We start from the raw sequence: 26,641 nt of genomic DNA on the forward strand, positions 1-26,641 counted from the left end.
TGCCCCTTAACGCAAAGTAGCACAAAGCGCTATTTGCATTAATTGTAGGGATACTTTCCAGGGCAGAAATGGATTTTTGCTAGAAATGAAATAGTTCACCAACAATTTGTGTGGGTTTGTGGCCTTTTTTGAGATTTTACATTGGCACAACTATAGAAAATATGTAAAGAGAGAAAAACAGATGAAGCTGATAAGAAATGGGCCTCACCGCATAAAGTAATTTAAACAAAAGACACAAATTTTTTCGGGCATCTACTGGGGACTTCTTCCTCCTCATATAGGCCAGTAACAGATTATGACATTCCTTTCAAAATTTGGGAGATGTATCTCAAGACTCATTATGCGAGTTATGACACTGCAACTACTTCATTAAATCAGTTTGCTCATAAGGGTTTAGAAGTACCAGCTAAGCTGTTGGCATCATTAATAACTAAAAGTAAGAACTTGTGAGCCCCCCGGTCCCAATGGGATCCCAAATTGCCATAATGAAACCCCATCCTTCGCGGTGGTGCAGAACGTTAAGGCCAGTTTTTTATTGTGCCCTGCAGACCACCGAGATACCAGCCTCTTGGCAAGGATCGATAATACAACCACTCCACAAAAAACGAAAGCAGAAAAGATCCAGCAAATTTTCGTCTATTAGCGCTTTTAGACATTGAGGGCAAAACTTTCGCTAAATACTCATTGTTGCACCCAACAGAATCAATAACATCTAATGACTTGCTGCAGGCCTTCCAAACAGGACCATAAAAGGATTCACGGCTGTCCATAATATTGTAGCATTGACACTTCTAATAGAAAAGACATTACACCGTAGAAGGCCACTATATATCTGAGTTTGGTGGATTATTCATACGCCTTTGACAGGGTAAATCCCAACCGCTTTTGGTTCAAACTCTACAAAATGGGAATAGATGCCAAACTGCTCACCTTATAAACGCGCTACATTCAAACTGTTGGGTACGAATCAAGTTATCAGACAGATAGCTTGTCTCCCCAAAAATGACAATTAAGAATGGTCTTAAAAAGGCTGTGTTTTAAATCCATATCTTTTTTCACTATATATCCCAGACATAAGAAATTATATACAGAAACCAGAATTCTTGCCACCAAAACTGGTAAAGTTTCCTGTATGGTGGAGTCAGTAAACTGATTTATTTACCTGGGATTTCATTTGGATTGGCACTTAACACTCGCACAATACCTATGTTATCTAAAAACAAAGGCCATCACTGGAACAAATGCATTAAAACAGTTTGCTCAATTATACGGAGGGAAGAGCGTGCGATTGGGCCCACAATAATGACTTTTAGGGCAACAATGATTCCACTCTTGATACTCTTCAATAGCTCTAAATGAGAATAAACTAAAGAAAATAGGAAAAATGTTCATCTAAAATGCTCGCCTCTTATTTAGCTTACCAAATTCTACCCCATATGCAAAGATTAGACAAAAACTAAGGGGCATATCAGCAAGGGCCGGAGTTAAAATTATCGCTGCTTTAGCGTCCGTTTTCAGGCGAAAAGCGGCGATAATTTTAATGCCCTATTAGTAAGGACACGCTAACGCGTGAATCCATGCTTTTTCGCCCTTTCCCTTATCGCCCAGCTTTGCATCTCTAATGAGATGCAAAGTGGGCGTTCCTCCCCAGAATAACGGGAGAAATGTCGCTAAGCACCATTTCTCTTATTATCAAGCCTCACGGAAAGAAGCATAGCGACACGAAAAGTAGCGATAACCTCTGTTATCGCTCCTTTCCTTACGCCTGCTTTGAAACTGACTTAGCCGTGATGACCTATGGAAGGTGGATATCATGCCTAAGTATGTGTAGCCCTATCAGCAAGCTATCGACAAAAGTTGTACGATTATCGCTGGATTTCCAGCGATAATTGCACAGTTGGCAGCTTGCGCTCTGAATTTTATCTCTTTAAGAGATGAGCGTTGCTGATAGCACGTTATCTCCGCAATAAAATTCAGAGTTGCCCGGCGATAATTATCCTCACGCTAAGAGCGCTCAGGGATAATTATCGCCAGTCCCCGATGATATGCCCCTAAACCTTTCATGAATTGAGACGGTTTACTTGACTCAGATGATCAATTACTTTTGAGGTAGTACCTCTGCAAATGTGGATTACTTGAGAGGCCCGATATACCGAGATTGAAACAGAATTCTTCAATTCTTGTCTTTACTCTGTTTAAATTACTGCCGCTCTCCTAGATTATAATTTTCTGTCCATTAAAGATCTTTTGATGTTGCCTCAGTTTACTCAAAAAAAAAGTTATCAGGAAAAGCTTTCAGGGGTCGTTTCTGGCAGCAGAAGTGCTACTCGCTGTGGCCACTAGCAGTAGTAGTTCTACTCACTGTGACCTCTAGCAGCAGCACTACTCACTGTGACCTCTGACAGCAGCAGTGCTACTCACTGTGACCTCTGACAGCAGCAGTGCTACTCACTGTGACCTCTACCAGCAGTCTTGCTCCTTATGACCTCTAGCAGCAGTGCTACTCACTGTGACCTCTAGCAGGAGAATTACCCACTGTGGCCTCTGGCAGGAGTACTACTCACTGTGATGTCTGGCAGCAGCAGTGCTACTCACTGTGATGTCTGGCAGCAGCAGTGCTACTCACTGTGACGTCTGGCAGCAGCAGTGCTACTCACTGTGGCCTCTAGCAGCAGCTCTAATCACTGTGGCCTCTGGCAGCAGCAGTGCTACTCACCTGATAGAGAGCCGCTGGACTTCTGCTTCTGAAACTTCTCTTTCTCTTTCTTGGGCTTTTGGATCATTTTGAGCTTGAAGCTGCCCTTGTTTCCGTCCCTGTGGATGTCCTGAGTACCAAATAAAGAAGACAGTAGAGCGTCATCCTCAAAACACAAACGCAATCTCAGACGTGCATAACCAAGTGTTGCATCATTATGAATGAAGAAAGACCCGGTGCACACCCAACCGACCATCCAACCATCCCTCAGAAACTGTTTCTAAGGCAAAGCAAACTCACTGAATGGCTTCTTTTGCCCCATATGTAGATATTGGGTGAGGGTCACAAAGTATTCCATCCTGGGGAAGAGGTGTGGCGCAGCGGCCAGGGTGCCTGACTCCGGACCACAGGGTTCACGTTTCGATCCCCGGCTCTGGCGGCAGGTCAGCCCAGCACCATGTGATTCTGGGCAATAGCTTGCTTAATCTTTCCGAGGGCCCCCAGCGCGGGGACACCTCCATAGGAGGTAGCTGTGCGCTTTACAAATGCTGGCATTTACATTTATTTCACATTTACGTGGTGCAGGACAATTCAGGTTCACAGCAATTACTTTAGCAAACCCATGCAGCATATGCATGTACTGTGCCCGAGGGTTATGATGTAATTTCGCACCCATGCATTTAGTGGTTGGTAATTGGAGTCTCCACAAGTAAATTCCCACACTCCTAGCCCAGTAGTAACGTTTCACTGAAACCATGAGGGTGGAAGTAAAACTGGACGCCATTGGCCACTCTAGATCTCACAGGGAATGAAATCTGACCATCTCTGCCCGGGAAGGCAGGGTATAGTCAGACTCACTGGAAGTACACGATTCTGCAGCCACATCATTTTTTGTACAATTATGGATTTTCTGCTTTTACCACATAAACCATCATCAACTAAACAACTTGCTGATTTTAACAAAAAAATAGTTTCTAGCATGCAATGCAGTGGCAGGCCCTTTGCAACATGATCGCTTTCAGTTGCTGATTGATGTATTTAAGTGTTAAATTGATATTAATGAGGTGAAACCTTTGTCGAGACAAAAAAAAACATGTAAAAATAAAAAATGAATGAAGCAATTATGCAACAAAATGTGGCACATTATGCTACATAATTGGCATTTTCTTGTCAAACAATTTAGTCAACCTGGCTACAAAAGTTGGTCCTCCCATGCCACATAATTCCAATGGCTTTAGGAAGAATACATTGCATTTAAGCTATATTTATTGAAAATGTGATATTGTAGTCTGTTAGGGCAACGTGATTTAAAACAAGCAAGAACATCAACTTCAGTAATTGAATCAGATGACTTAATGGGTCTAAAATATCAACAGGTTTTGGAAGCAGAAATTTGGGGATAGCGTTACCACTCTGAGCTGCCCTAAACAATGCTTTTGTTCAAATCACTGTTAGCTTTTGTACCCGTCTCAATGTTGCCCCAATAACCAGCATGAATGCCGATTCAAACATTGGTCATGCCAATAGTTCCGTGTTTAACTTGCTAACGCATAGAAACACAGCCTTAGCACAGTAAAGACAATGTAATATACAAAATGCCATTGGTAATGAAGGCTCCATTGACTTCAATCCAGTCCTGTTTTTGTTTTTATGTCAAACAAAACTTGGATGGCTATAGAACCTTCACTCAGGTCCGTCATTTGTTTCTATGACATAAAATGGCAGGCATATTTACACTCTCTTTCCCAAAGGATCGCTGTAAATGCTGATAATATTGAGTAAAATCCTGAAAGGCTGCAGTTTACAGATAGACGAACACACACTCTCTTGCTCTCTCTCCTAGGAGCTCCACGATAAATTGGATGGGGTCACAGTGCTTGATTTGTAAAATAATTAAGTGCTAGGGCTCTGACTAGGAGGCCACTGCCCTGTCACCGTTGCCGAAACAACAACTAACCATCTCTCTCGCCGGCAATTGCGACAGTGCAGATTATTTCTGGTCCCCAAAGCTACAGGAATGGCTGGGGAGGTTACTAATTTTTAATGTGCATTGTATGCATAAACACCTGTTGTTATGCTCATCTCTAAATTAGATGTGTAGCGCCACCATGTGGCAGAATGTCATAAGTGCAGTGTTGACAATTAAGGGCCAGTGCTGAGCACTGGAAACCAATTAAGTGGCGGTGCGGCGCTCCAGAAACCACCTGCTCAAATTAAGCACTGGATGGGAAACGTATTTGGAAATCAGATCTTCAAAGAAAGTTACGTCGACTACTGAACACACCTCCTCTGATGAGTTGATGATATCGGTCATCCAGTGGATGTCAGCCAGTTTCTTGAGGTCTTGGCTCACGGTGTTGAGTGAACATTGCAACCCTTCTTCCTCCTGAGGAGAGTCCAACTGCTGAAGATAATAAGAAAAAGAGGAAATGAGCGACTAAGTGACAATTGTAGGGTTCTGCAGGCAGCCTCTTCACCAAGTAAGATGACAAAGGCACCACATCTGTCAACCCAGTGTATTACTGCCTGCTATTATTGCCCGCATGAAGTGATCTTTTCAAAATGGTGCGGGCCAGCCGCCATGTTAAGACAACCAGTTGAAATTCATTTTTGCTCAGCAGAAACAAACCTACAAAGTAGGCTTTTTTTCAACAGCACAAATATCCCCAAATAACAGTGGACAATTCTTCTTTAACCCCTTCCATGCTGATGACAGCCCCCAGCCGTCATGCACTACGGTGCTCGTGGGCTGATGACGGCTGGGGGCTGTCATAAACCCGCCCACTTGCGATTCTGCCACACAGGCGCAGAATCGCGGCCGCATGGAAGGGGTTAATTAGGGTGGGCCTTCTAATGCTCCCAAAGCTGGCGGCCCTGTAGCTACCATCTAAAGGCTTCCTCTGGTGGAACCAGCTGAAGCTCTGCCAGTGGAAACTCTGTGTAGCTGTAGGTATGGCAGACAGGGCACCTGCTGATTTCTGGCATTTGCATGGACATCATTAAGTGGTCACTAGGGGTCGCAGCTGTGACCCCTACCTTGGCCTGTGCAACCCCTGACCTCAGAGGTGGCAAAATCAGTGCCAAGAACATAAGGGGTGACTCAAACTCCTTATTTAGTCTCCATTTTTCACAACATTAATAGTGAATAATATTCTAATATTCACTATAAGTGTAAATATATAGATCACATTTAGCAGGAATGGATCTGTGGTGAGAGAAGAGGCAAGTAAAACATGCATTTAAATGTAAGTTGTGTTTGTGCTTTTGGGTGAGAGTGTATTTATGTGTGAGACAGAGTGAGTGAGTGAGTGAATATAAGTGAGTGAGAGTGTGGTGGTATGCTTGCAAATCTTTTGTCATCCCTGGGGTACTGAAAGTAATTCTTGCCTTAAGAGAGACAACAGTGGTGAAATAGTAGTGCCGGAGTACTTGAGGCAGTTATTAGCATGACAGACGCTTGTGACAAAATACAGGCACTGGCATAATGGGCATCCATGGTAAAATACTGGTAGTGGCATACTAGAAGCAATTCTTGGCATATGATGCATCTGAGAAAAAATTATAGAACTTGCACATTGAAATTATGTCTGTGCACAGAGGACAGCCTAACATATAGGTGGGGGGAGGAGGTGGAGCAACACAAAATGCTGCCCCTGATATTCTTGGGTCAATTTTGATAATAAGGGTCCCTGTGGCAGTTGGACGGCATAAATGGAAATATTTTGGCACTGACATATGGTGAACCCATGACAAAATGCTAGCCATGATACAATGGAGCTATGTTTTGACATATTGTGGTATCCATAACAAATTTTGAAAAAATAGGGATAATTCCTATGGAGCATTAGGTTGCAATGGCTTGGCACACCATGAAATGATGTGAAAATTCAATGAGAGCCATGCAACAGCCTATGACATTTGAGCAAATGTTTATGAAAATTGTACTTTATAAATAGGGCTTTAGTTTTTAATGTATTTGTTTTTTTTTACATTTCCATCTTTATTTCTCCATATTTCTTTTTTGGACATTATATCTGTATTTATCCATATTTATTTTGTGTTTTGTGTAGAAATGTAGTTGTTTAACTGTACATTTCCATTTTTATTTAACTGATAGACACACACTCATACTTTGATGTCTGCCGTGATTTAGCTATTTAAGCTGCCAAACATTACATAACAATACATCAACTAAATATTAGCATTATACCACAAATGTATGTTGACATATGCCAATATTTAAAGAAATGTCATCCTGTTTATTAATTTCCCATTCTGTCCTTCTGCTCAGCTGTAGGGCTACAATTCATGAAAGACAGCACGGAGATTCACCTAATAGAAGCACAATTTTCTGTATTTATCCACTTTAAAAAATAAATGCAGACAGAAAACACATTGGTTTCTGTCTGCATTTATCTGTAAAAATCATTTATAATGTAAAACAGGGAGTCTTATTTATAATGCACTATATGACCACATTCTTTTCTAAATGTTCTCAGGGAGGGGACTGCCTGGTAGCGGCCTAGCTTTTTCAGTTCACTCGCTCACTACAATACAGGGCAAGTATTACGTCCTCAAAATGTAAAAGATCAAGTCAGTAATATAATCTAGGCGGTATCTAAAATACATGTTTGCCTGTGTTGCTTTATTATATTAATCATGCAATTTTTATGGAATCTTAGTGATAACAATTATTGTGCTGTCATCATGATTAAGGTCATGTGACATGACTTTTTAAAAACAAATCAGGGTGAAGGGTCATTTGATGTCACTTTTTGTGATGTGCTTAAGGTCAAATGGTATGTCGCTTCAAACACGGGGCCTCATTTGTGGGTTTTGGCCTTGCTGCTGCGCTGCCCTACGGCAAAAGAAAAGGGAGGGAATGCGCCATATCTATTAGAGTCGGCGCATTCTTGTCTTTTTTCCCTGCACCACCTCACAATGGGCTGCCGTGCGCCAACGCAGGCACCTTTGCACCATGGTGCAAGGGTGCCCGCGTTGCGGAGAAGATTATTTTTGTGCTGGAAGGAAAACCTTCCTGCACAAAAACAATCACAAGAGGCTTTTTCCTCTTTCTTTATGTGCTGCAGAATGCAGCTTCTGCAGCACATATAGAAAGAGTAAACACGTGGAGGAATAAAGATATTTCTCCTCGTTGTGCCTCCCATACGCCTCCCCTGAGAACGCCCCAGCAACACCCATAGAACGCCCTTTCAAGCAGTTTTCTGCATGAAAGGGGCACATATTTTTAAGGCCATAAAAAGCCTCGTAATGTGGCTGTATGTGGTCTTATAAATATGCCAGTTGCACATTGCACCACCGGAATGTCAAAAAAGTGACATTCCGGCGGCGCACTAGTGCTGGTATGGCCTCACAAATTAGGCCAACTTATTTTACACATGCAGAATAATGTCATATATCTGCAAAGTGCATATTCTACGTACTTGAGGGCCTTGGCAGTAACTAGTAAGGAGTGGCCAAGAACGCAATGCATTTACACAGCAGTACATTTTTGTGCATTTCCTGCACTTATATGAGAACCAAATATATTTCTAAATTACTTGGCTGTGCAAAAAGTGCACTAATGTGCACAAAGCAGCATAGTGCTTTATTAACAAGTACAGGAGGGGTAAACAACTAGGGAAAACTTTTTTCACATTCTTAACTCCTGACTTACAATTTTGTAGGGGCAAATTACTCATGTCGTAATGTACACCTATCTGTGAGAGACAACGCTTAGAATTTCTTCCCAAACTGTGACCACCACAAAACCGCTCACCATCTTTCCTTCCAGAAAGGCTTTGGTTTCAGTGTACAGCGCCTTCACGCTCACTGCCACGTCCACGGCCACATTTCTGCTCAGAAACTAGGAGAGACGGAAAGAAAGAAATAAACAACGGACAAGTCGGTAAGAAGGCTTCTGCGGCTCAATAGGGCATTTTTAGGTTCAGTGATAAAAATGGCTGCCGAACAAGCACAGGCGTTATTACTCTTTCCAGAAGAAAATCGCAATGTATTTTATCATCTTTCATGCATGAAATTAGGAATACTCACCTCTGCCAGTTTCCCAAGATTGGGAATATAAAAAATATTGAATATGGAAAAGTTGCAACATTTTGATGCCAAGACATTTCTAGGGAAAGTTTGTGCAAACATTATTTAGTCCAATTATACATTTTCCCAATTGAGAGCTGGGGAGAATGATGCATGTTAAGGGTTTGTGATAAAGCGTTCGTTTAATGAGCACGCAGACATTTTATATAAAATTACAATTTGATGTCTGTTCTAAGATAATAATCAAAACAAGATTGATACTGCATCAACAAGCTTCACCACAATTTCACCCACCAGGTGGATCTTGAGAATGTATCAACAAGCATCACCACAATTACATCAACTATGGATATCTAGAGAACGCATCAACAAGCATCACAACAATTTCATCCACTATGGAGACCTAGAAATGCTTCAGAAAGCAACACCACAATTTAATCTACAATGGAGACCTAGAGAATGCATCCCCAAACATCACCACCGTTTCATCCACTAGGGGGACATAGAGAATGCATCAGCAAACATCACCACAATTTCATCCATGCCTATGAATTGAGCTACTGCAAGCAAATATCAACAATTTAAGCAATGTCTGACACTGTGAAGGTCAAGAATCAAAACAAACTCTGACTCCTTGTCCATATCAATTTCTTGACAGTATTTGATAGTGACGATTACCAGGCCCTTGTCAATACCCCCACCATCTATATGAGTATCACTCAAATACTCCTCAATTTTTAACTTACTTTCTTGTTGAAATACAACACATTCAGGGAATGTATTACAGATAGCGGTGGGCGGAATTTGAGTAGTCGTGCTACGCAAAGCACAGCGAAAATGTATAAAAATTCCACGAGCACGCATAGTTCCACGAACACGCGGAATTGCTTGTTCCGCCCATTCGCAATGCTTTTTTTTCATGTTCGCGAACGCTGTTTGCGTGCTCGGGGGGAAATATCTAGCGACAACGCATTTTGAAAGCGCGAACAAGCAAAAAATTCTGCATAGCTGCAGATCGCAGAATTTTTGGCAATTTCGCGTTCTCCGTGGAACACGAAATTACCCAAATTCCGCAAATTCCATGAGCGGAACGGAATTTACTGCCCAGGCCTAATTACCGATAGGGCACACTGTCCCTTTATACACCATGGAGCTCCTTCAAATTTGTGTACTAGGCGCATTCAGGGACAATGCACCCTATTACACCCCCAGGCCAGACACAAACTTGTGGCTGCTCTAAGGGCAGCACATTAGTGAAAGACAGACCAACTGATTGAAGCAGCCACTCTGTCTTTCACTATGAAGGTAGGAATCTGCCTGTACTTCAAAGGGGGGGACAGAGATCTCTCAGGTTGGGAGGTGCAAAAAGTGACTGCACCCACCTGCGGCAAGATGTTGAAGGATGCATTGGTCCTCCCTTTCCTCGCTCCCGAAAGGTGCCATCAAGTGGGCATATTTAATGTATGCCACCTTTTTGTGGTGCAAGTCAGTGTGCCTCGTGAAGGCCTCTTTGACACCGCACCCACATCCATAACATGGCAGAGAGGTACTGTCCTTCTTTGAAAAGGTTTGTCTTTTTATGTTCTTTTAGAGCCTAGCATGTTTTTGACTACAGTTTTCAAGTGACTGAATTTTAGGAAGAAACCCTAAGCAGCTTGGTATCAGCTAAGACTCCTCAGCCAGGTCAAGCCCTCTTTCCTGATTCAGAGCTTCTAGTCTACATTACAAGGCATTGTCATTACACATTGACATGGGCAACATTCTGCTCACTTGCCCAGGTGTCTTTCCTCACCCCTACAATAGCCTATATCAATGCTGATGCCAAACAAATGACTCTTGACTCAAAATCATTATCTTCACTGTGTACCTACACTAGCTATTCATTTTAACTCACATCAACAAATTGTGCACCATATACAAAGATATCCACACATCAAAACTGGACTGCATACCTTGCCCCCAAAGTCAGCAACCAGCCACCTGCAGTACACACACACACACAGTAGGTGCGTACAGATGGGGTGCAGCCTGAACGTCTGGGATGCAGTGTTTTTCACACAATTGTAGAGTTCCAGCATGTAGCACAAAATCCATCATCTGCTACATAAGGTGCAGATTTTAACAAAAAAAATATGTTTTTTATCTCAAACGCTTCAAAGATTACTGACAACACAGCGATACGTGTTGCCGCATATTGGAAGGCCCTTTCAAAGGTTGATTGGTCATGTTTCTAATGCTAATTGCTGTTTGCTATTGCTATTTAGATGTTATCCTGGCATTAATGAGGTGCAACCAACGCCCAGAGAGTGTTAAAAAATTTAAAAAATGACAAAATAATGAAACAATTCTATCATATATTGTACTGCATTAAGTTTTTTGCCACATAATTTACTCAACCCTGTCACATAATGTCACCCTCCCATGCCACATAGTTTCAGTGGGCCTGATCTTGGTATTAAAGTTTGCTTGCATTTTCAATTTTCAATAAAGGGCTTCGTTTTAGTGCACTACATAGAGAGACAACTTCCTACATCTATTAAACTAATAGGAAATTCTGTAAACAATCACTTTTAACTAAATATGTTCCACCTATAGGTTGCAGAATTCCAGACTGAAGTTGCCTCTCTACATCTGGACTCTAAAATAAATGATGCTCTTACCTCAGGGGCGTTGTTGGCTTTGTTGAGGAAGGCTTCATTAAGCACCATGGAGCTGCAATTCACTGCATGTGCTAGCTCTTGCTCCATTGTCTTCTGGGATTTGGCTGTCTCGTGGATCCTGCATTGAATCGAACACATTGAGAAGCATAGTTACTGGGTGCAATGCCATCGTCCACTCTGACGTCAACCTCTGTTGCATCAGAAATCATATTGCTATAACCAGGAGTAACCAGGTGAGGCAACATATGGAAAATAAGTGCTTACCTGCTGATTAAGGTTTCAGAAGCCTGAGCAAACTGATGCAGCTGATTGTACTCCTCCTCCGTCACATACTCCATGGACTGCTGCGAGTTCAGCCTGGGCCGGTGATTGGAGCCGTAGTTTTCCCCTTTCCTCTTGTCCTGCCAGGATTTGAGAGTGTTCTCGAACGCCTACAGAAAGATATGGGGACTCATGAGCCAAGCAGACAGACATGCAAAGCTGAGCATCAGTTGATCACCATCGCCCAAGCAGTTTGACTTGGACTGACACAGACCAGCCTTCGCTTTGTGTCCAACAACCACTTACAAGTTCCAGTTGACCAATGCTTTCAGCATTGAATCACAGAAGCAAAGATACCAATGAAGCTGGGATCTGCATTTATTTTAAAGACACAAAGATAACATTGTACTACATAACGGCAAATGAAGTCTGTGCTTTTGGATACAACATATTTCTCTTACTGGGTGCATGTGTGTATTTATTTATATACAATATTAATGCAGACCATACTGCACTCTATGCTAAACTCAAACTTTCCCATAGCCAATCTGTTACTTCTCTCTGTCTTTGAGCCATGCCTATTAGGTGCAGTGAGCTAAAAAACGGTGATGGATCAAGCCCTGATCTTTGGACTGGGTAAGAGTGTTCTGCTTAATTCAGATACTCTGTCCATCACCACCCCCTTTTCTGAATCATTTTTTGTCCACCATAAGCGTGGAAGGGTATGCTCAGATGTGAGTCCCTTGCTCATTGCACCATCAGGATTCAAGCAAGCCAGGCCGAAGACGGCTCTAATGCCAGAAACCGGTCCCCGGAAGCTTGTTTCCTTTCCAGTATAAGAATTGGCTTGGTAGTTTGGTCTGCCCTGTTCCCATGATGCACTGGGCCAGGGACAGACTAATTTGCATGTAGCCAGGTTCTGAGCTGGGATGGTGCAGTGAGCTAAAAAACGGTGATGGATCAAGCCCTGATCTGTTGACTGGGTACGAGTGTTCTGCTTAATTCAGATACTCTGTCCATCACCACCCCCTTTTCTGAATCACTTATTAGGAATTAGTGGCAGACTTAAGATTGCTGGTGGGTGGCAGCCTGTATTAGTTTGCGGAAGGTGGGCTGTTCCCTTATCCCGCTACTTACTCAACATAATCACAAATGCCACTAGGTGAGGGTTACACTAGTTACCTCAGTTTCCTTATGAATATTCACTTTTATTGCTGCCCTATGGCTGGAGAGTTCACACCTACAATGAGGTTCCACCACCACATACTCCTGAAGTTCAAACATGCTACATATGCTGCACGCTACTGATTCCATTAAGTCAAGCATGAAACCCAAACTGTGGCTGTCAGCATTGGACCATGCAGCACTATAATTCAATATCCAGAGAGAAATGTAATTTACTTTTTTGTTGAACTTGATGCAACACACCAAAAGAATGGGCACTTTCCGCAGAGGGTCTGGTGTCTGAGAGGGGCTAGATTTTTGATGTGAGGAGAAGATGAGATGAAGATCGGTTAATGAACCTGCCCGACACAAGGTCTTCAATGGAGAGATACAGTGCTTTGATCTTGTGGACTCACCCGGTCTCTTGTTAGCATCTGGGCTCTGTTCTTATGTTGGATCTTGATCATTCCTGGAGGCTGGATCCAGGCTTCCCCATCCACCTGCACCGGAACACCCTCTTCTCCCAAAATGGTGATCTTCACCATGCGGCACTACCGGGACATAGACAGAGTGGACTTGTTGGTTTTGAAGTATAATTCAAGGACACAAAACAGCTATAAGTAGAGGCAGTCAGAATCTTTGGAAAAATGTGTTCAGCATCAGCAAAGAAGCAGAACAGCATCAGCGTGAAGGTTTGCCAAAGCCAATAGGTCTGTAGTTGTTAAGCCAAACCTATGATCTTTGTCTATAGCAGTGACATGTGTTGGTGTTTTGCAGGAAAAGAATCTTCATGATAGACTGAAACAAGATGTGGGAAAGTACTGGGAGACAATGTAGATTCTTGACAAAATGTTTTTTGTGTTGAACATGAGCCTGAATATCAATGGTGGGCCTCACTTCTGCACCTTATCCACATGTGAAACAGTTGTGCTTTCAAGTAAACAAATTTGCAACAGTCTAGCTAAGAGTTGCTAAGAGCACGGGTAATCAAAAATGGGGATGCTAATCAATGTAAGATTTTAAGTATCTGCAAGGCCAAATGCTGTAATTCATAGTAAGGATAACTGCTGCAGTTTGACACTTAACTATATTTCGAAACATAAAAGCAACACATTTGTCGAGGGGAGGGGCAACTGTACCTCCAGAGTGGAGGAGGTATAGGTGTGGCTTGACAACCCCTTCAGAAATACACAAACTTAATTGCATCAGATCACCTTTCTAGAAAACTATGGATAGGCTGTTGGACCTTAAGGGGAGGATTTCATCCTTTTCACATAGGCTGGTAAAGGGTGTCATGGGCATCTCCATTGCTTATGCTCCCACCATTAGCAGAACTCCTCCTTTTCCTCCTTAGTGACAGTCTCTAAGCTGCTAGCACCCATGTCTGCACACTCCCCTTTTTACTTGCAAATTTCCCGGGTCATTGTATTTGCATTTGTTGATTAAAAGGTACAGCTATTGGAAGCAGATCACATCACAAGTAGCCATAGCCACTGCTCCCACCGCCTTAGCTGACCTTTCAAAAAGGTTTAGGAAAAGTATCTATGTCTTCGAAGGTGACACTACAACTAGCTTCCAGAGTTTTACCCAGGTGACTTACCTGTGAGATCCGATGATACTGAAGGTTAATCACCCGAGACACAGCCATCTGAATGCTACCAAACACAGCCACAACTTCTAGTTTCTTGTCATCAAAAGATGGTGCACCAAAGTTCTACGAGAGAAAGTTTATGCAAGTTGCTAGGATTCGAAATAATGTGAAAAGAAGGTAACATGTTCATTCCTTCGGCAATGTCTTCAGGCATTGCATTCCGGACTAGCATGACTTACGTTATCTTCCTTGGTGCCTCCCCAGAAGTTGATTCCGCCAGCATAACTTGGAATGTTCAGCACAGCTATGCCCTGTAGGCTTGGCAATGAAATGTTGACACCATCACACTGAAACAAGGGAAACATAAATGGTTCAAAGAGTTTCCTTGTACATTTACATCAATCAGCACCACAATCTAGTATCATTGTATGATTACACCATTAAACTGCAAGGTATAGTGTCACAGCACCTGTTTACAATCGCAACACTGATTACCAAAGTCTATTCTTATACCATCTCTGAATGGTTATGTGTATATTAGTAAATGTTGAAATGTAATAATAAAGAATCCATGCTAGATTCTACAAGAAAATACCATTATGTGTTGTCAAACAAAGAGTCTTTGCACAATTAAACTTGCAGTACCAGATAATACTATCACAGAATCTTTGATGGATTACACCAGGAAACTGCAAAGGGTTGCCTCACAGTATATTTTTGCGACTACATAATTAATATATTACCAAAATGAATCTATGTAGAACGATAATCTTAAATAGTAAAGTATAATATCACAGTATCTATACCTACACCATTAACACCTTAGCTGCGTGTAAATATTTCTCCCCAGTGCTGCGCTGTCCATTAGAACTAGTGCTGAATGGACGTTCAATGGTCGTGCGCAGCACTGGGGAGGTAGCGCTGCTGACGACCATTGGCCGTCAGCAGCACTTAAGGGGTTAAATGACAAGGTGTAGTATCACATTGTTGAATGATTATATACACGTAAATATCAATGTGCAGATAGTATCGCTGCATTTTGGTACCTACATAAATACATACCAAATTCTAGCACCACCGCAAATTTCTATGTTTATACCAGTAAATACTAAAGAATAATATCTCATCAGCTTTGTAGCATCATACAAGTAAATGAAAAAGTGCAGCAGCATACGTCAAGAGTAGAATCGCAGCATTTATGTACAAATACACCCAAAAATACCAAAGTGTAGCATATTTACATCTTCATGATATAACAATACAGATACCAAAGCATATTATCACATCTTTGTGTGATTACACTACTAAAAACCAAAAAATAGTATCACTGTATTTTCTATGACTACACAGTAAATAGAAAAATGCAGTTTTACCACATCTTTGTGCCACTGCTTACATAAATATCAAATTCTAGCATCTCAGCAGACATTTACAACTACACTAGTAATGACCAAAGTGTAGGATCACAGCTTCTTTGCGTTTTGAAGTCCACAAATATCCAGGAGTAAAACCATAGCACCACCATATGATTACACTATAAAATATTAAAGTGCATTACTATTTTACTAGTATACTAGTATGATTACATCAGTTATATAAAGAGCAGTATAACTTCATGTTTGTAAGATTAGTCCTGCAAATAGTATCTCCTCATGTTTGCACAGTTAAACAAGTGAACACCAAAGTGTGAAGTCTAGTAACATAGTGATGTATTAACATAAGAACATAGTATCTTTGTACGAATGCACCAGTACATATAAAACTTTATGATCCTAGTATCATTGTGGTAAGCACAAGTACATACCAAGAATGATTCTTTGTAAGATGACAAAACTAATAACAAGTGCGGTATCATGGAATCTTTGTATGCTTGCACCAGTAAAAGCCAAAGTTTGGCGTCACTGAATTCTTGTATGATTACACCAGAGAAATAGCAAAGTGCAGTACGTAAATCTCATTTTAAATAGTACATATCAAAGTCTGTATCACAGTATCATTGCACAGTTTTAGCAGTACATACCAAAGTTTAGTTGACAGCATATTTGTACTTTCACAAATGCAAACAAAACTAGCCCATCATCTTTGTATCATTACACAAGTAAATGCCAAAGTGCTGGCTTGCAGCACCTTGGTAGAATTGCTAAAATATATAGCATATACCAATATGCAGAATCATAGCATATTTGTATCATTATACAAATAAATAACAAAGTATAATATTACAACACCTTTGTCATATAGCAGTAATGAATAAAGTGCAATATCACGCCATTTTTTGAACGATTACACAGGTAAATCCCAAAGTTCACCATCACAGCATCCTTGTACAATTACACAAGGAAATACTAAAGGACAGTATTATACAATTTTTGACATGAATTTACAAGTACATACTAAAATGTAGGATCACTGCATCTGTATCATTTCATTAATAGTAACAAGATGCAGTATATAGTAAGGTACCCTGATGATATTTTGAAAGTAAAAAGAGGATCGCTGAAAATTTGGAAGAAACTAAAGAACTCATATTCAAGTGAGAGGTTATCTGGTCTCTCCAAATGCAAACAATATTTATCTATTTTAAAAGGTCATATAGCCCCATATTAACATTTGTATGTGCTGACCTATCATTTGTGGTTCTTTCTATTAAACATATCAAAACTCTCATAAGCATTGCACACCACAATACTGTGATAGAATCTTTGAATGTGTGGTTGTTTAAAAAAAAAACATGGAATCTAGAACACACCAAGAGTGATACTTGTCCAGCTGAGGCTGTTTGCAAAGGGATATGCCTGGGTGGAATCTTGTCTAAAACGCAAACATCTAATTGAAAATGTTGTTTGTGTCCTATTAGTATCAAAAGAATCACATGAAAGCTTGAAATTGATAACCAATGGGCCCTTTGCAAAAGCAATTCTTGCATAATGTTTGAATGCATGCTTTGTTAATTTGCAGAAAAGCACTCCATATAGAAATTTATTAAAGATTGTTCCGGGGATTGATCTTACTAAAGAAACTTGGGTCAAGAATATGTTTTTTTTGCTTTATTTGAAAAGGATTGTTGCAGGCCCAGAAAAACAATTGAAAGGAACTCTAAAACAAATATCCAGTAAGCCTTGTCCTAGGACAGATGATGTACACAAATTCAAAAATATGAGCGTCTTAATTCGCCATGACCCTATACATACACGTCATAAAATCAATTTCAAACAAACATAAATATGTATGTATTTCCAGCATTTATATCCCTATGCTGAGAGCATCTTTCATGTAAGGTGCAACATTTGTAGACGGAGTCAAGTAATCTGAGTGAATAATCCCCATCTTCATTAAACTTTAACCTTGTAAGTATGTTTACAACTTAAAATCTGATGGGCTTGCTTCAAAGCTGTTGCCTGTTTCTCTATAGAGCAAACGTTTCACTGCAGAGGGCTTGAGATCTACCCAAAGTAAATCGTGTCACTTGTCAGAATTCCCAACAGCAAAGAAATTGAAAACACACAAAAAAACTGAGCTGCTCCCATTACAAAAAGCATAGACAATGTCTCTGTTGCCTCTATTCAGTCCTGGCATAATGTATTTTTCCCTTTCTTTTTCTCTTCTCTCTTGTGTTCCATTGTGTTTCATGCACTTTATAACGTTACTCATTAATTACGACTTGTGCCATGCAGTTTTGTAAGTGCCTTTCCGAACCATAGAAAACTGCAGCAGCTCCAGGCCCTGGGAAGCTATTCCCAAACTAGCACAAGTTTTGTTTTTAAATTAGAGTACCATTTAAATGTAGTTTTCGCCACTGCAGTTTCCAAAAACAAAAGTTCTGATTTAAAGATTCCCTGTAATGTAAATTCCACTGACTCCTGGAAGATTAAATAAATCCACCATCTGCCGGATTTCCACTTACAGAATTACCACCGGCAGCGCAAGGGCCATCATACCACAAGTTGGCCATAATTTCGATAGACGAAATCCTGCTGATGTTGAACTGATTGTGTATATCAAGAATCTGCAAATTTTGCATTAATGCCCACTCCTAATTATGGAATTAAGTACTACCACATTGAGAGGTTTCTGGTCAGTGTGATTGCCTTTCTGCAATAGAATATTGTGCAATAGCTGTTTGGGGCACATAGCTTAGCGCGGTCATTCCTTACCTCCAGCTTCACCTTCTGTTCCAGGTTCTTGTAGGTCTTCTGGAGCAATTCCTTAGTCCCCAACACTCCATACCACATCATGTTTCTGGTGCGGCTGCTGCCGAGAGGAGCATGTGTTAAACAACTTTATTGGCAACTGTAAGCATGAAGCAAAGCAAATACTCATGATCTATGGGGCACACTGATACTTGGAACCACGTGTATGAATGCTTGAGGATGAGGGCAGGAGTATGTGTAGTCTACATTTTAACAACATACAAAAATGGTTTTGACAGCAAAATGTTTATGAAGATCACAATTCTTCAGGCAAATGTGTTTAACTGTAAGATCCATAGGATATTTAGAACTGAAGATTCTACCACAGAACATTCTGATAAATTGCACGCCCACAAATTCTCCTTCCTTTCCAGTGTAAAAAAGCCCCGAAAAAGGATGCCTGAGGGTCCTGTAGTTTACAGATACTCGAGGGAAATGTGTAGATAATGATGATCATATTGTTCACCAGAAAGATGTTTTTCTGCATTTAGTATTACTCTAGTTAACAGTGAAATTATATGGTTGGGCCATCCAATGGCACTATGGCTTCCTTGAAGGAGACAAACTACATTCCTGGGGCACCAGATCATACAAAGTGAAAATCCAAAGTTTTGTAGGATTGTGATGTAAGACAAATATGTTTACAGGTATCTGACGGTCAAAATGCATAGTCCAGCAGCTGATAGATGGTTGTTTCACAGGCTTTCCCTGCGAAAGAAACATAGGACATAGCCAGTGAGTGATGGCTGCATCACCATACCTGCACTTTTTGGGATTCTCATCTCGCTTGTGGTTAAATTCCAGTGAGATCTTTGCATCCAGTCCGATACCAAAGTAGTTGTTCATAGTGCACCTTTCCGAGAACTGTCTGTAATGAGAGATTACAAAATTTAATGTAGTTTTGCTAAAAGAGGAAGATATAATTAGGCTGTAAAAAGGCAACAAAGAGGAGGTCTGGTTAACTTGTTATGTTTGGTCTACTAGAACACAATACTTTCTGAAATAGCCACAATGTGATCTAAGCTTGGAGATTTCAGGAGGGGGGATTTAGTAGCCTTTTAGTCCACCCGCAGACAGTTAAAAAAAAAAAATTAGGAACAGTTTTTTGAAACATTGATAACCCCAGTTACCAACTCCCCACTAAAAACCTTTGATTATAGCTGTGTGATGTATACCTCAATACTTACATAGAATTAGGATCCTCTGTGAAATGAAGGGGACTAAATGTATCCGATCTGTCCAGAAATATAGACGATGTTGTGGATGATACTGTACCCCGCCGAGAATCTGTCCAGAAAAACACAGCTATTAGAAAATATACATGATGATCTACCATACGCCGGACGCTGTTCTATGCTGCTATATTTGCCATTCCTCAGAAGTACTTTTCACCATAAAAAGTTTACAGTAATACAAACTTTCAACTCAAAAATTCTGGTGCTAAAACAGACTATGGTACATTGTTTATTGTGTAAATGATATTATCCTCTTTGGTGCAGATAAGACAGTTGCAATTGTATTGTGAGGCATTCAAACTGTATGGCTGAGAAATAACTCTGATAATATTATTACTTAATAAGTGAAACTTTATCATTATTAATTTCATATTCAATCTATGCTCTGCCTCATATACTAAAGCAAATGAGAATCAGTCAATTAAACAAATACTTGGATTTTTTCAACATAGAACAAATATTTTCATGTTGCAAATTCAGTGTTTATGTCTATGAGGATAGCGGTAGCACACCTCAATTATGGGATTCTCTCCGTCTTATTTCTCTCTATATATTCAGACAGTACTATTGGACATGTTGACCACAAGATAGAGACCAGTGCAGTATTCTGTAAAGAGACAGCTTTAATACGGAGCAGAGTAGGCCTTCGGTTCAGGAGTGATCTTGTGAAATGTGTCAATAGAAGGAAGCCCACCCTTTCTGCCCCTAGAACATTAAGGGCTGAAAAGTTTGGTCTTTGGTGTGACCACGGCCAGACTGATGCCGCAGGGTGGTGGTGGGGAGTATAAAGTGGGTGTAGGGGAAATGAGCATGTAAATCTAATGGCTGAGCTGAATTTCACAATGTAGAACCAGAAAACTCTGGGTGAATCGCGGTTTTATCCACTTGCCAAATTGTGTGATCCTGGGCAATTGTTATATTTCACGTTCCCCCCTTTTTCTTCATTATCACATGTAAGAGGACCTCGAAAAACATGATTTCAGGATGTGTGCTGTAGAAAACCTTCTCCTGTATTTGGATCTAATCACTAATGACATTGTTGTCAGGGTGGAACCGGAACTTTACTAAATTCATGTTTGAAAACTATGACTTTAAAAAAAGTACTTCTGAATGCACCACTAGAATCTGATTTACTAAGTTGAAATGGTTCTGCGGGTTAATGATTTTTCGAATTTTGAAGAGACTATCATATTTTTACGTTTTCTGTCTTTAAAAATTAAGGTGTTTCTAAAGTTAAGCGGCGCTGCACACCCTAGTTACTTCCTTTCTTTAAATGCAATTAATATTTAAACAAATGCTTGCTGTTTACATAACTTTTTTAATGGTAGTGCTGAGTCTAGTAAACAGCAGCCCAGAGCTTCTGTTGTCCAGGGGGGCACATGTAAAGGTCAAGAGTGCCACATAGGGCCCCAGACCATACTTTGAGTATCACTTCCCCAGACCCTCACACACACACCAAGGATTCCCTTCTGTTCAGCTTTGGAGTGTCACAGATTATCATGTATTTTGGAATGATTTGCATTGGGCTGCATGCGCCTGAGGCCACTTCAAGGAGCTGCTCTTGGGGTATCCACCAGATAGCTTATGGAGCACAGAGGCAACTGAATAATCAGCAGGAGGCTGGACAAAAAGTTGCAAGTTATGATCATCTTATGATCACTCAAAGGATAAAGAGACCGAGATGGGGAGGGAGGACATTCATATACCTTGCCCTAAAGCTCTGGAATTCATTGACCAAGGAGCTGAGACTGACCAGAGGTGAAGGAAGTTTCAGAAAAGAACTAAGACCTGGCTGTTCCCTTAATGTTCTTTTCCACACTCTGCTTCCTTTCGGCAGCGCTGGGAAGCCCCTGGGCAGCCATGCGCTTTATAAATCCCATAAACATAAACAAGTTGAACTAATTGCAATGCCTGCGTGTGATTTAACCCCTTAGATGCTGATGATGGCCCCCGGCCGTCATGCATCACAGTGGGTGTGTGCTGATGACGGCTGGGGGCCGTCATGACCACGCCCGCAACTGGAATGTGCCGCACAGGCGCAGAATTCCGGCCGCGGCAGAGTGGTTAAAAGATGGTTGTGTAATCAAATAGAAAAACATCGAAACATGTTCTTGGCAATTTCAGGGTGCCACAAAATCAGTAATGAATCCTCCTGTGATAGCTTCTATGTATGACATGAGTGTGCACAATACTGAATTGAATTTTATAAATCCTCAGAGACAGAATCTGCTTGACCATTGGAGAGCCTTAAAACCTGACTAATGAATGGAACCCAACCAGTGCCTATAGATTCCAAAAGAACATATTTTAGCTTGGTAAATGTGCATCAATTTACTGTTTGTAAGTCCAAAAGCAGTGGCATATGAAAATGTTAAGAGGAACATTACACTCAATATTTAAAAATTAACAGGTAGATTCATCAATGTCCCGATTTGCGAGTCCTTAATAGCAATTATTAAGGAATCGCTATTAAGGACTTGCAAATCGGGATTCATATAGGAATCGCCAAATAAATTGCGATTCCTACAGCCTCCTTATTTGCGATTAGCAAATTGCTAATCGGAAATAAGGAATAAGGAATAACTCCCCATTCATTCCTATGGGCCTTTAGGCCCATAGGAATGATGGGGAGTTATTCCTATGGGCCTAAAGGCCCCTGAATGGGGAGTTATTCCATATTTGCGATTAGCAATTTGCTAATCGCAAATAAGGATGCGATTTCAAGGGTGCCAGGGGTGTCCAAAGGACACCCTGTAGCACCCCTGAAATGTAATCTACATTGGTGTTGCGCACACACATGTCCAAAGGACATGTGTGTGTATAACATGCAACTTAGAAAAATGCATTTAAATGCATTTTTCTAAGTTTTCGCTATTTACCACAAGGTTTAACCTCGCGGTAAATAGTGGCCCAAAATTGCGATTTCGCAATTTTAAAATGGTTCATGAATTGCATTTAAGGAATCTCAAATAGAGATTCCTTAAATGCAATTCCTCGCAATTGTGCGAATTCTTAAATAGCGATCTTTGCATTTGGGATGATGAATCCCAAATGCAAAAATTGCACTCGCAAAGGGCCCGATTCTCAGAATCTGGCCCTTTGCGAGCGCATTTAAGCTTGATGAATCTGGCCGTATATCTTTTTTTTTAGATACACAGAATTTATAGGTCATTGTGTGGAGCAGTTAAATGACAGCCAACTGAAAGCTGACTTTGTGCCATTCCTTTTCCCAAAGTGGAACTGAAAAGGTATAGTGCACTCACTTGGGCAATGGAGATGGGGTCAACCACCTTAACAAACTGAGGGGTCCCCTCTCCCATCACAAAGGCAACAGACTCAACTTCTTGGGTTAGGACGTAGCAAATTTACTTCACATAAAAGAAGGTGTTATAAAGCACTGTAAACAAATAATATTGCACAATCGAAAATATCGCAAAATACACAGCAAACCCGAAAACGGCATTGCACATATCCTATTTACATCCCCAACATAGTACAGAAAGACCAGGTGAGAAACTGACACATCAAACATTTCTGACAGCTCCAGAGAACGCACTGCGCATTGGTCCCTGCCGGGGCATCCAATAACTCTTGGTCATGCCCCACATAATCTCCGGGGTACCCAAGGTAGGGCTAGAAGGGAAGGGCCACCAGCAGGTCAGCCGTCCATCCAACCAGCCTCTCCCCTGAAAGGCTTCTCCCGAAGGAGGCGGCCGACTGGGCAACTTAGTGCCCTCAAGCATTACGGCCAATACATGGCTACCACGGGCACCCATGTAGATATGTTGCGGTGGGTGGGTGTCAAACATTCAGTCCGGCTCCTGCAGCACCTCAGGGGACAAAGAGGGGGTCACTATGGGGGTAGCCCACTTTTAAATGGCTCTACTCTGCCCCCTCCCCTCCGTCGCATAACTTATGACCACTTCGGATCATGACCCACTTCCTCGGTACCCCCCCCCGCCCCCACCACCCTCCACGGTGGACCGACTAATGACGCCCACCTGCAAATGGCTTAACACTCACATTGTTCTGGTATGCTATCCACAGCAAAGAAAATCTAGAAAGAACACTGCATAGTATGCAGTGAAAGTCACAAAAAGTAAACATTTAAAGGTTTCTAACAATATTGAAAGAGTTCTTTCTTTTTCATGTTTTATATAAAAAGTAGCATATGGAGCATCAAAAGAACAAAAACATTTTTTGTGCGAAAGTATACTCAGTGGAGGAGAAGGCAAATAGTGTTTTAAGGCACAAAAGCAAAAAAGAGAAAGAGAAGCAGGAAAAGGTGAGTGATGGGGTTATAGTTCCCATCATACTCTATGTCAATCTCATTAAGAAACCTCATCAAAGCAAATCAGTAGCAATACAAAAGGGATCCTTAAAATACTACACGCTTTCAATAAACTGAATTAAATAATCTTACTGAAGGTATCGGAGTCCTTGCTGAACTCTTCGGATAACTCCTTCTTGATGGAGGAGGAGGAGGGGTTTCTGTAAACCTGAGTGTGCTTGTTTTGTTCATCAACCGCTGTAGGATGGAGAGGAAAGACATAAAATACATGCATTGCCAAAGTGTTAGGTATTGTCGTTGACTTTTTGAAGCAAAGCCTAAACAATGTATTTTTCTTGGTTTTGAAAGACCATATCTCTAGTCAAGGCCTGCATCTAAGTTTTGGCAATTCAAGCGCACCCTTCTGTGGTGCTTCCTGCAAGCACACACCTTACTTGCGCACCCTGCTGGGGCGCTTCCTGCAAGCATACTCCTTACTTGCGCACCCTTCTGTGGTGCTTCCGGCCAGCACCCACCTTACTTGCGCACTCTGCTGGGTCGCTTCCTGCAAGCACACACCTTACTTACGCACCCGGCTGGATCATTTCCTGCAAGCACACACCTTACTTGCGCACCCATGATGGATTTCTTCCTGCAAGCACTCATCTTACTTTTGCACCCTGCTGGGTTGCTTTCTGCAAGCACACACCTTACTTGCGCACCCTGCTGGGGCGCTTTCTGCAAGCACACTCCTTACTTGCGCACCCTTCTGTGGTGCTTCCGGCAAGCACACACCTTACTTGCGCACCCTGCTGGGTCGCTTCCTGCAAGCACACACCTTACTTACGCACCCTGCTGGATCATTTCCTGCAAGCACACACCTTACTTGCGCACCCTGCTGGATTGCTTCCTGAAAGCACTCATCTTACTTTTGCACCCTGCTGGGTCGCTTCCTGCAAGCACACAGCTTACTTGCGCACTCTGCTGCGGTGTTTCCTGCAAGCACACAACTTACTTGCACACCCTGCTGGGGTGTTTCCTGCAAGCACACACCTTACTTGCACACCCTGCTGGGTTGCTTCCTACAAGCACACATATTACTGGCACACCCTGCTGTGGCGCTTCCTGCAAGCACAAACCTTACTTGCGCACCCTTCTGGGGCGCTTCCTGCAAGCACACAGCTTACTTGCGCACTCTGCTGGGTTGCTTCCTGCAAGCACGCACCTTACTTGCACACCCTGCTGGGGCGCTTCCTGCAAGCACACACCTTACTTGCGCTCCCTGCTGCGGTGTTACCTGCAAGCACACACCTTACTTGTGCACCCTCCTGGGGCGCTTCCTGCAAGCACGCACCTTACTTGCGCACCTGGCTGTGGTGTTTCTTGCAAGCACACACCTTACTTGCACACACTGCTGGGGCGCTTCGTGCAAGCACACACCTTACTTGCGCTCCCTGCTGCGTTGTTTTCTACAAGCACACACCTTACTTCGCACCCTGCTGTGGTGTTTTCTGCAAATACGCACCTTACATGCGCACCCTGCTGGGGTGCTTCATGCAAGCATGCACCTTACTTGCGCACAGTTCAAACAGGGGCTTAGGATGCGCACTGATGAACCATCTGTGCACCTCTTTATGGCAGGCCTCTGGAGGGGAGGAAGGGGGTCCAATGCCACTCACTCACTGCACCTGCCTGCTACGGGATCTCTTCACAGTCTTTAAAGTGCAGGTGGCATGCCACCCACAATGTAAAACATGGAGCAGCTTGAAAACAGCTACTTTAAATTTCACTGAATGTGCTGCCCACAGGGTAGGCATGGGCTGGCTGCTGCCCTGAGGGAAGCACATTAATTGTAATATGGTGCACTGTCCCTGTTTGGGCACAGTGCACCTGTTTAACCTCTTGCGTGCTCATGATGAGCTCAGCTCATCATGCAGCATGGTGGCGCTGTGCTGATGACGAGCTGAGCTCGTCATGACCGTTACGGAACGCCCAAGCTGGGATAATTCCCCTGCTGTGCTGGGCGTTCCATTGGAACGGGTGTGGTCATGACGAGCTCAGCTCGTCATCAGATCAGCGCCACCGTGCTGCATAACGAGCCGAGCTCGTCATGAGCACTGTGGCGCCCGCGTGGTCTCCCTCCCCCGCGCCACGGGGGAATTAGCCCCGCGGCGAAGGGGTTAAAGGTGCGCTGTGGCGTAAACATAGATTGTGCGCCCTATCTGCAGTACGCGGCCAGGTGCTCTTGTATCTTACCTGTTTTTGAAGCATAGCAGTCATTCGTTTACCGAATTTTTTAAACAGCATTAAGCTTTCAATTTTTACGATCACCACTTTCAGATAGTCATTTTTCCCAAAAATAAATTAGGAAAACTGCACAATGTTCAAACACAAGTTAATTTAAGCATCTTCTGCATCTGGCTTTCAGGTACAAGACACCCTTTAGAACCGTGTGTAAGTCAATGTGATCCACTGGGTCGTGGTACACTCATCTTGGGCTCCTGTGAAAGGAAGCTTTCTT

General features: G+C 42.1%; 1 protein-coding gene across 11 annotated transcripts in view; it reads right to left on the bottom strand.

The window, feature by feature from the left end:
• Positions 1-26,641, bottom strand: part of LOC147689140 (diacylglycerol kinase delta-like) — a 676,657-nt gene that overhangs the window by 22,171 nt on the left and 627,845 nt on the right. For 6 of the 11 annotated variants that reach the window (XM_086942028.1, XM_086942030.1, XM_086942024.1 and 3 more), the window contains 12 exons: positions 24,274-24,378; positions 19,803-19,902; positions 19,376-19,483; positions 18,580-18,676; positions 14,665-14,772; positions 14,435-14,548; positions 13,251-13,385; positions 11,674-11,840; positions 11,410-11,527; positions 8,475-8,561; positions 4,980-5,099; positions 2,717-2,825 (listed from right to left, as the gene is read on the bottom strand). In XM_086942028.1, coding sequence (XP_086798154.1) covers positions 2,717-2,825; positions 4,980-5,099; positions 8,475-8,561; positions 11,410-11,527; positions 11,674-11,840; positions 13,251-13,385; positions 14,435-14,548; positions 14,665-14,772; positions 18,580-18,676; positions 19,376-19,483; positions 19,803-19,902; positions 24,274-24,378 — 1,368 coding nt within the window. The remainder of the gene's footprint in view (positions 1-2,716; positions 2,826-4,979; positions 5,100-8,474; positions 8,562-11,409; positions 11,528-11,673; positions 11,841-13,250; positions 13,386-14,434; positions 14,549-14,664; positions 14,773-18,579; positions 18,677-19,375; positions 19,484-19,802; positions 19,903-24,273; positions 24,379-26,641) is intronic. The other 5 variants (XM_086942029.1, XM_086942031.1, XM_086942025.1 and 2 more) reach the window with 2 other exon arrangements.

This window comes from Lissotriton vulgaris, chromosome 10 (assembly GCF_964263255.1).
Source record: "Lissotriton vulgaris chromosome 10, aLisVul1.2, whole genome shotgun sequence".
Taxonomy (NCBI): Eukaryota; Metazoa; Chordata; class Amphibia; order Caudata; family Salamandridae; genus Lissotriton; species Lissotriton vulgaris.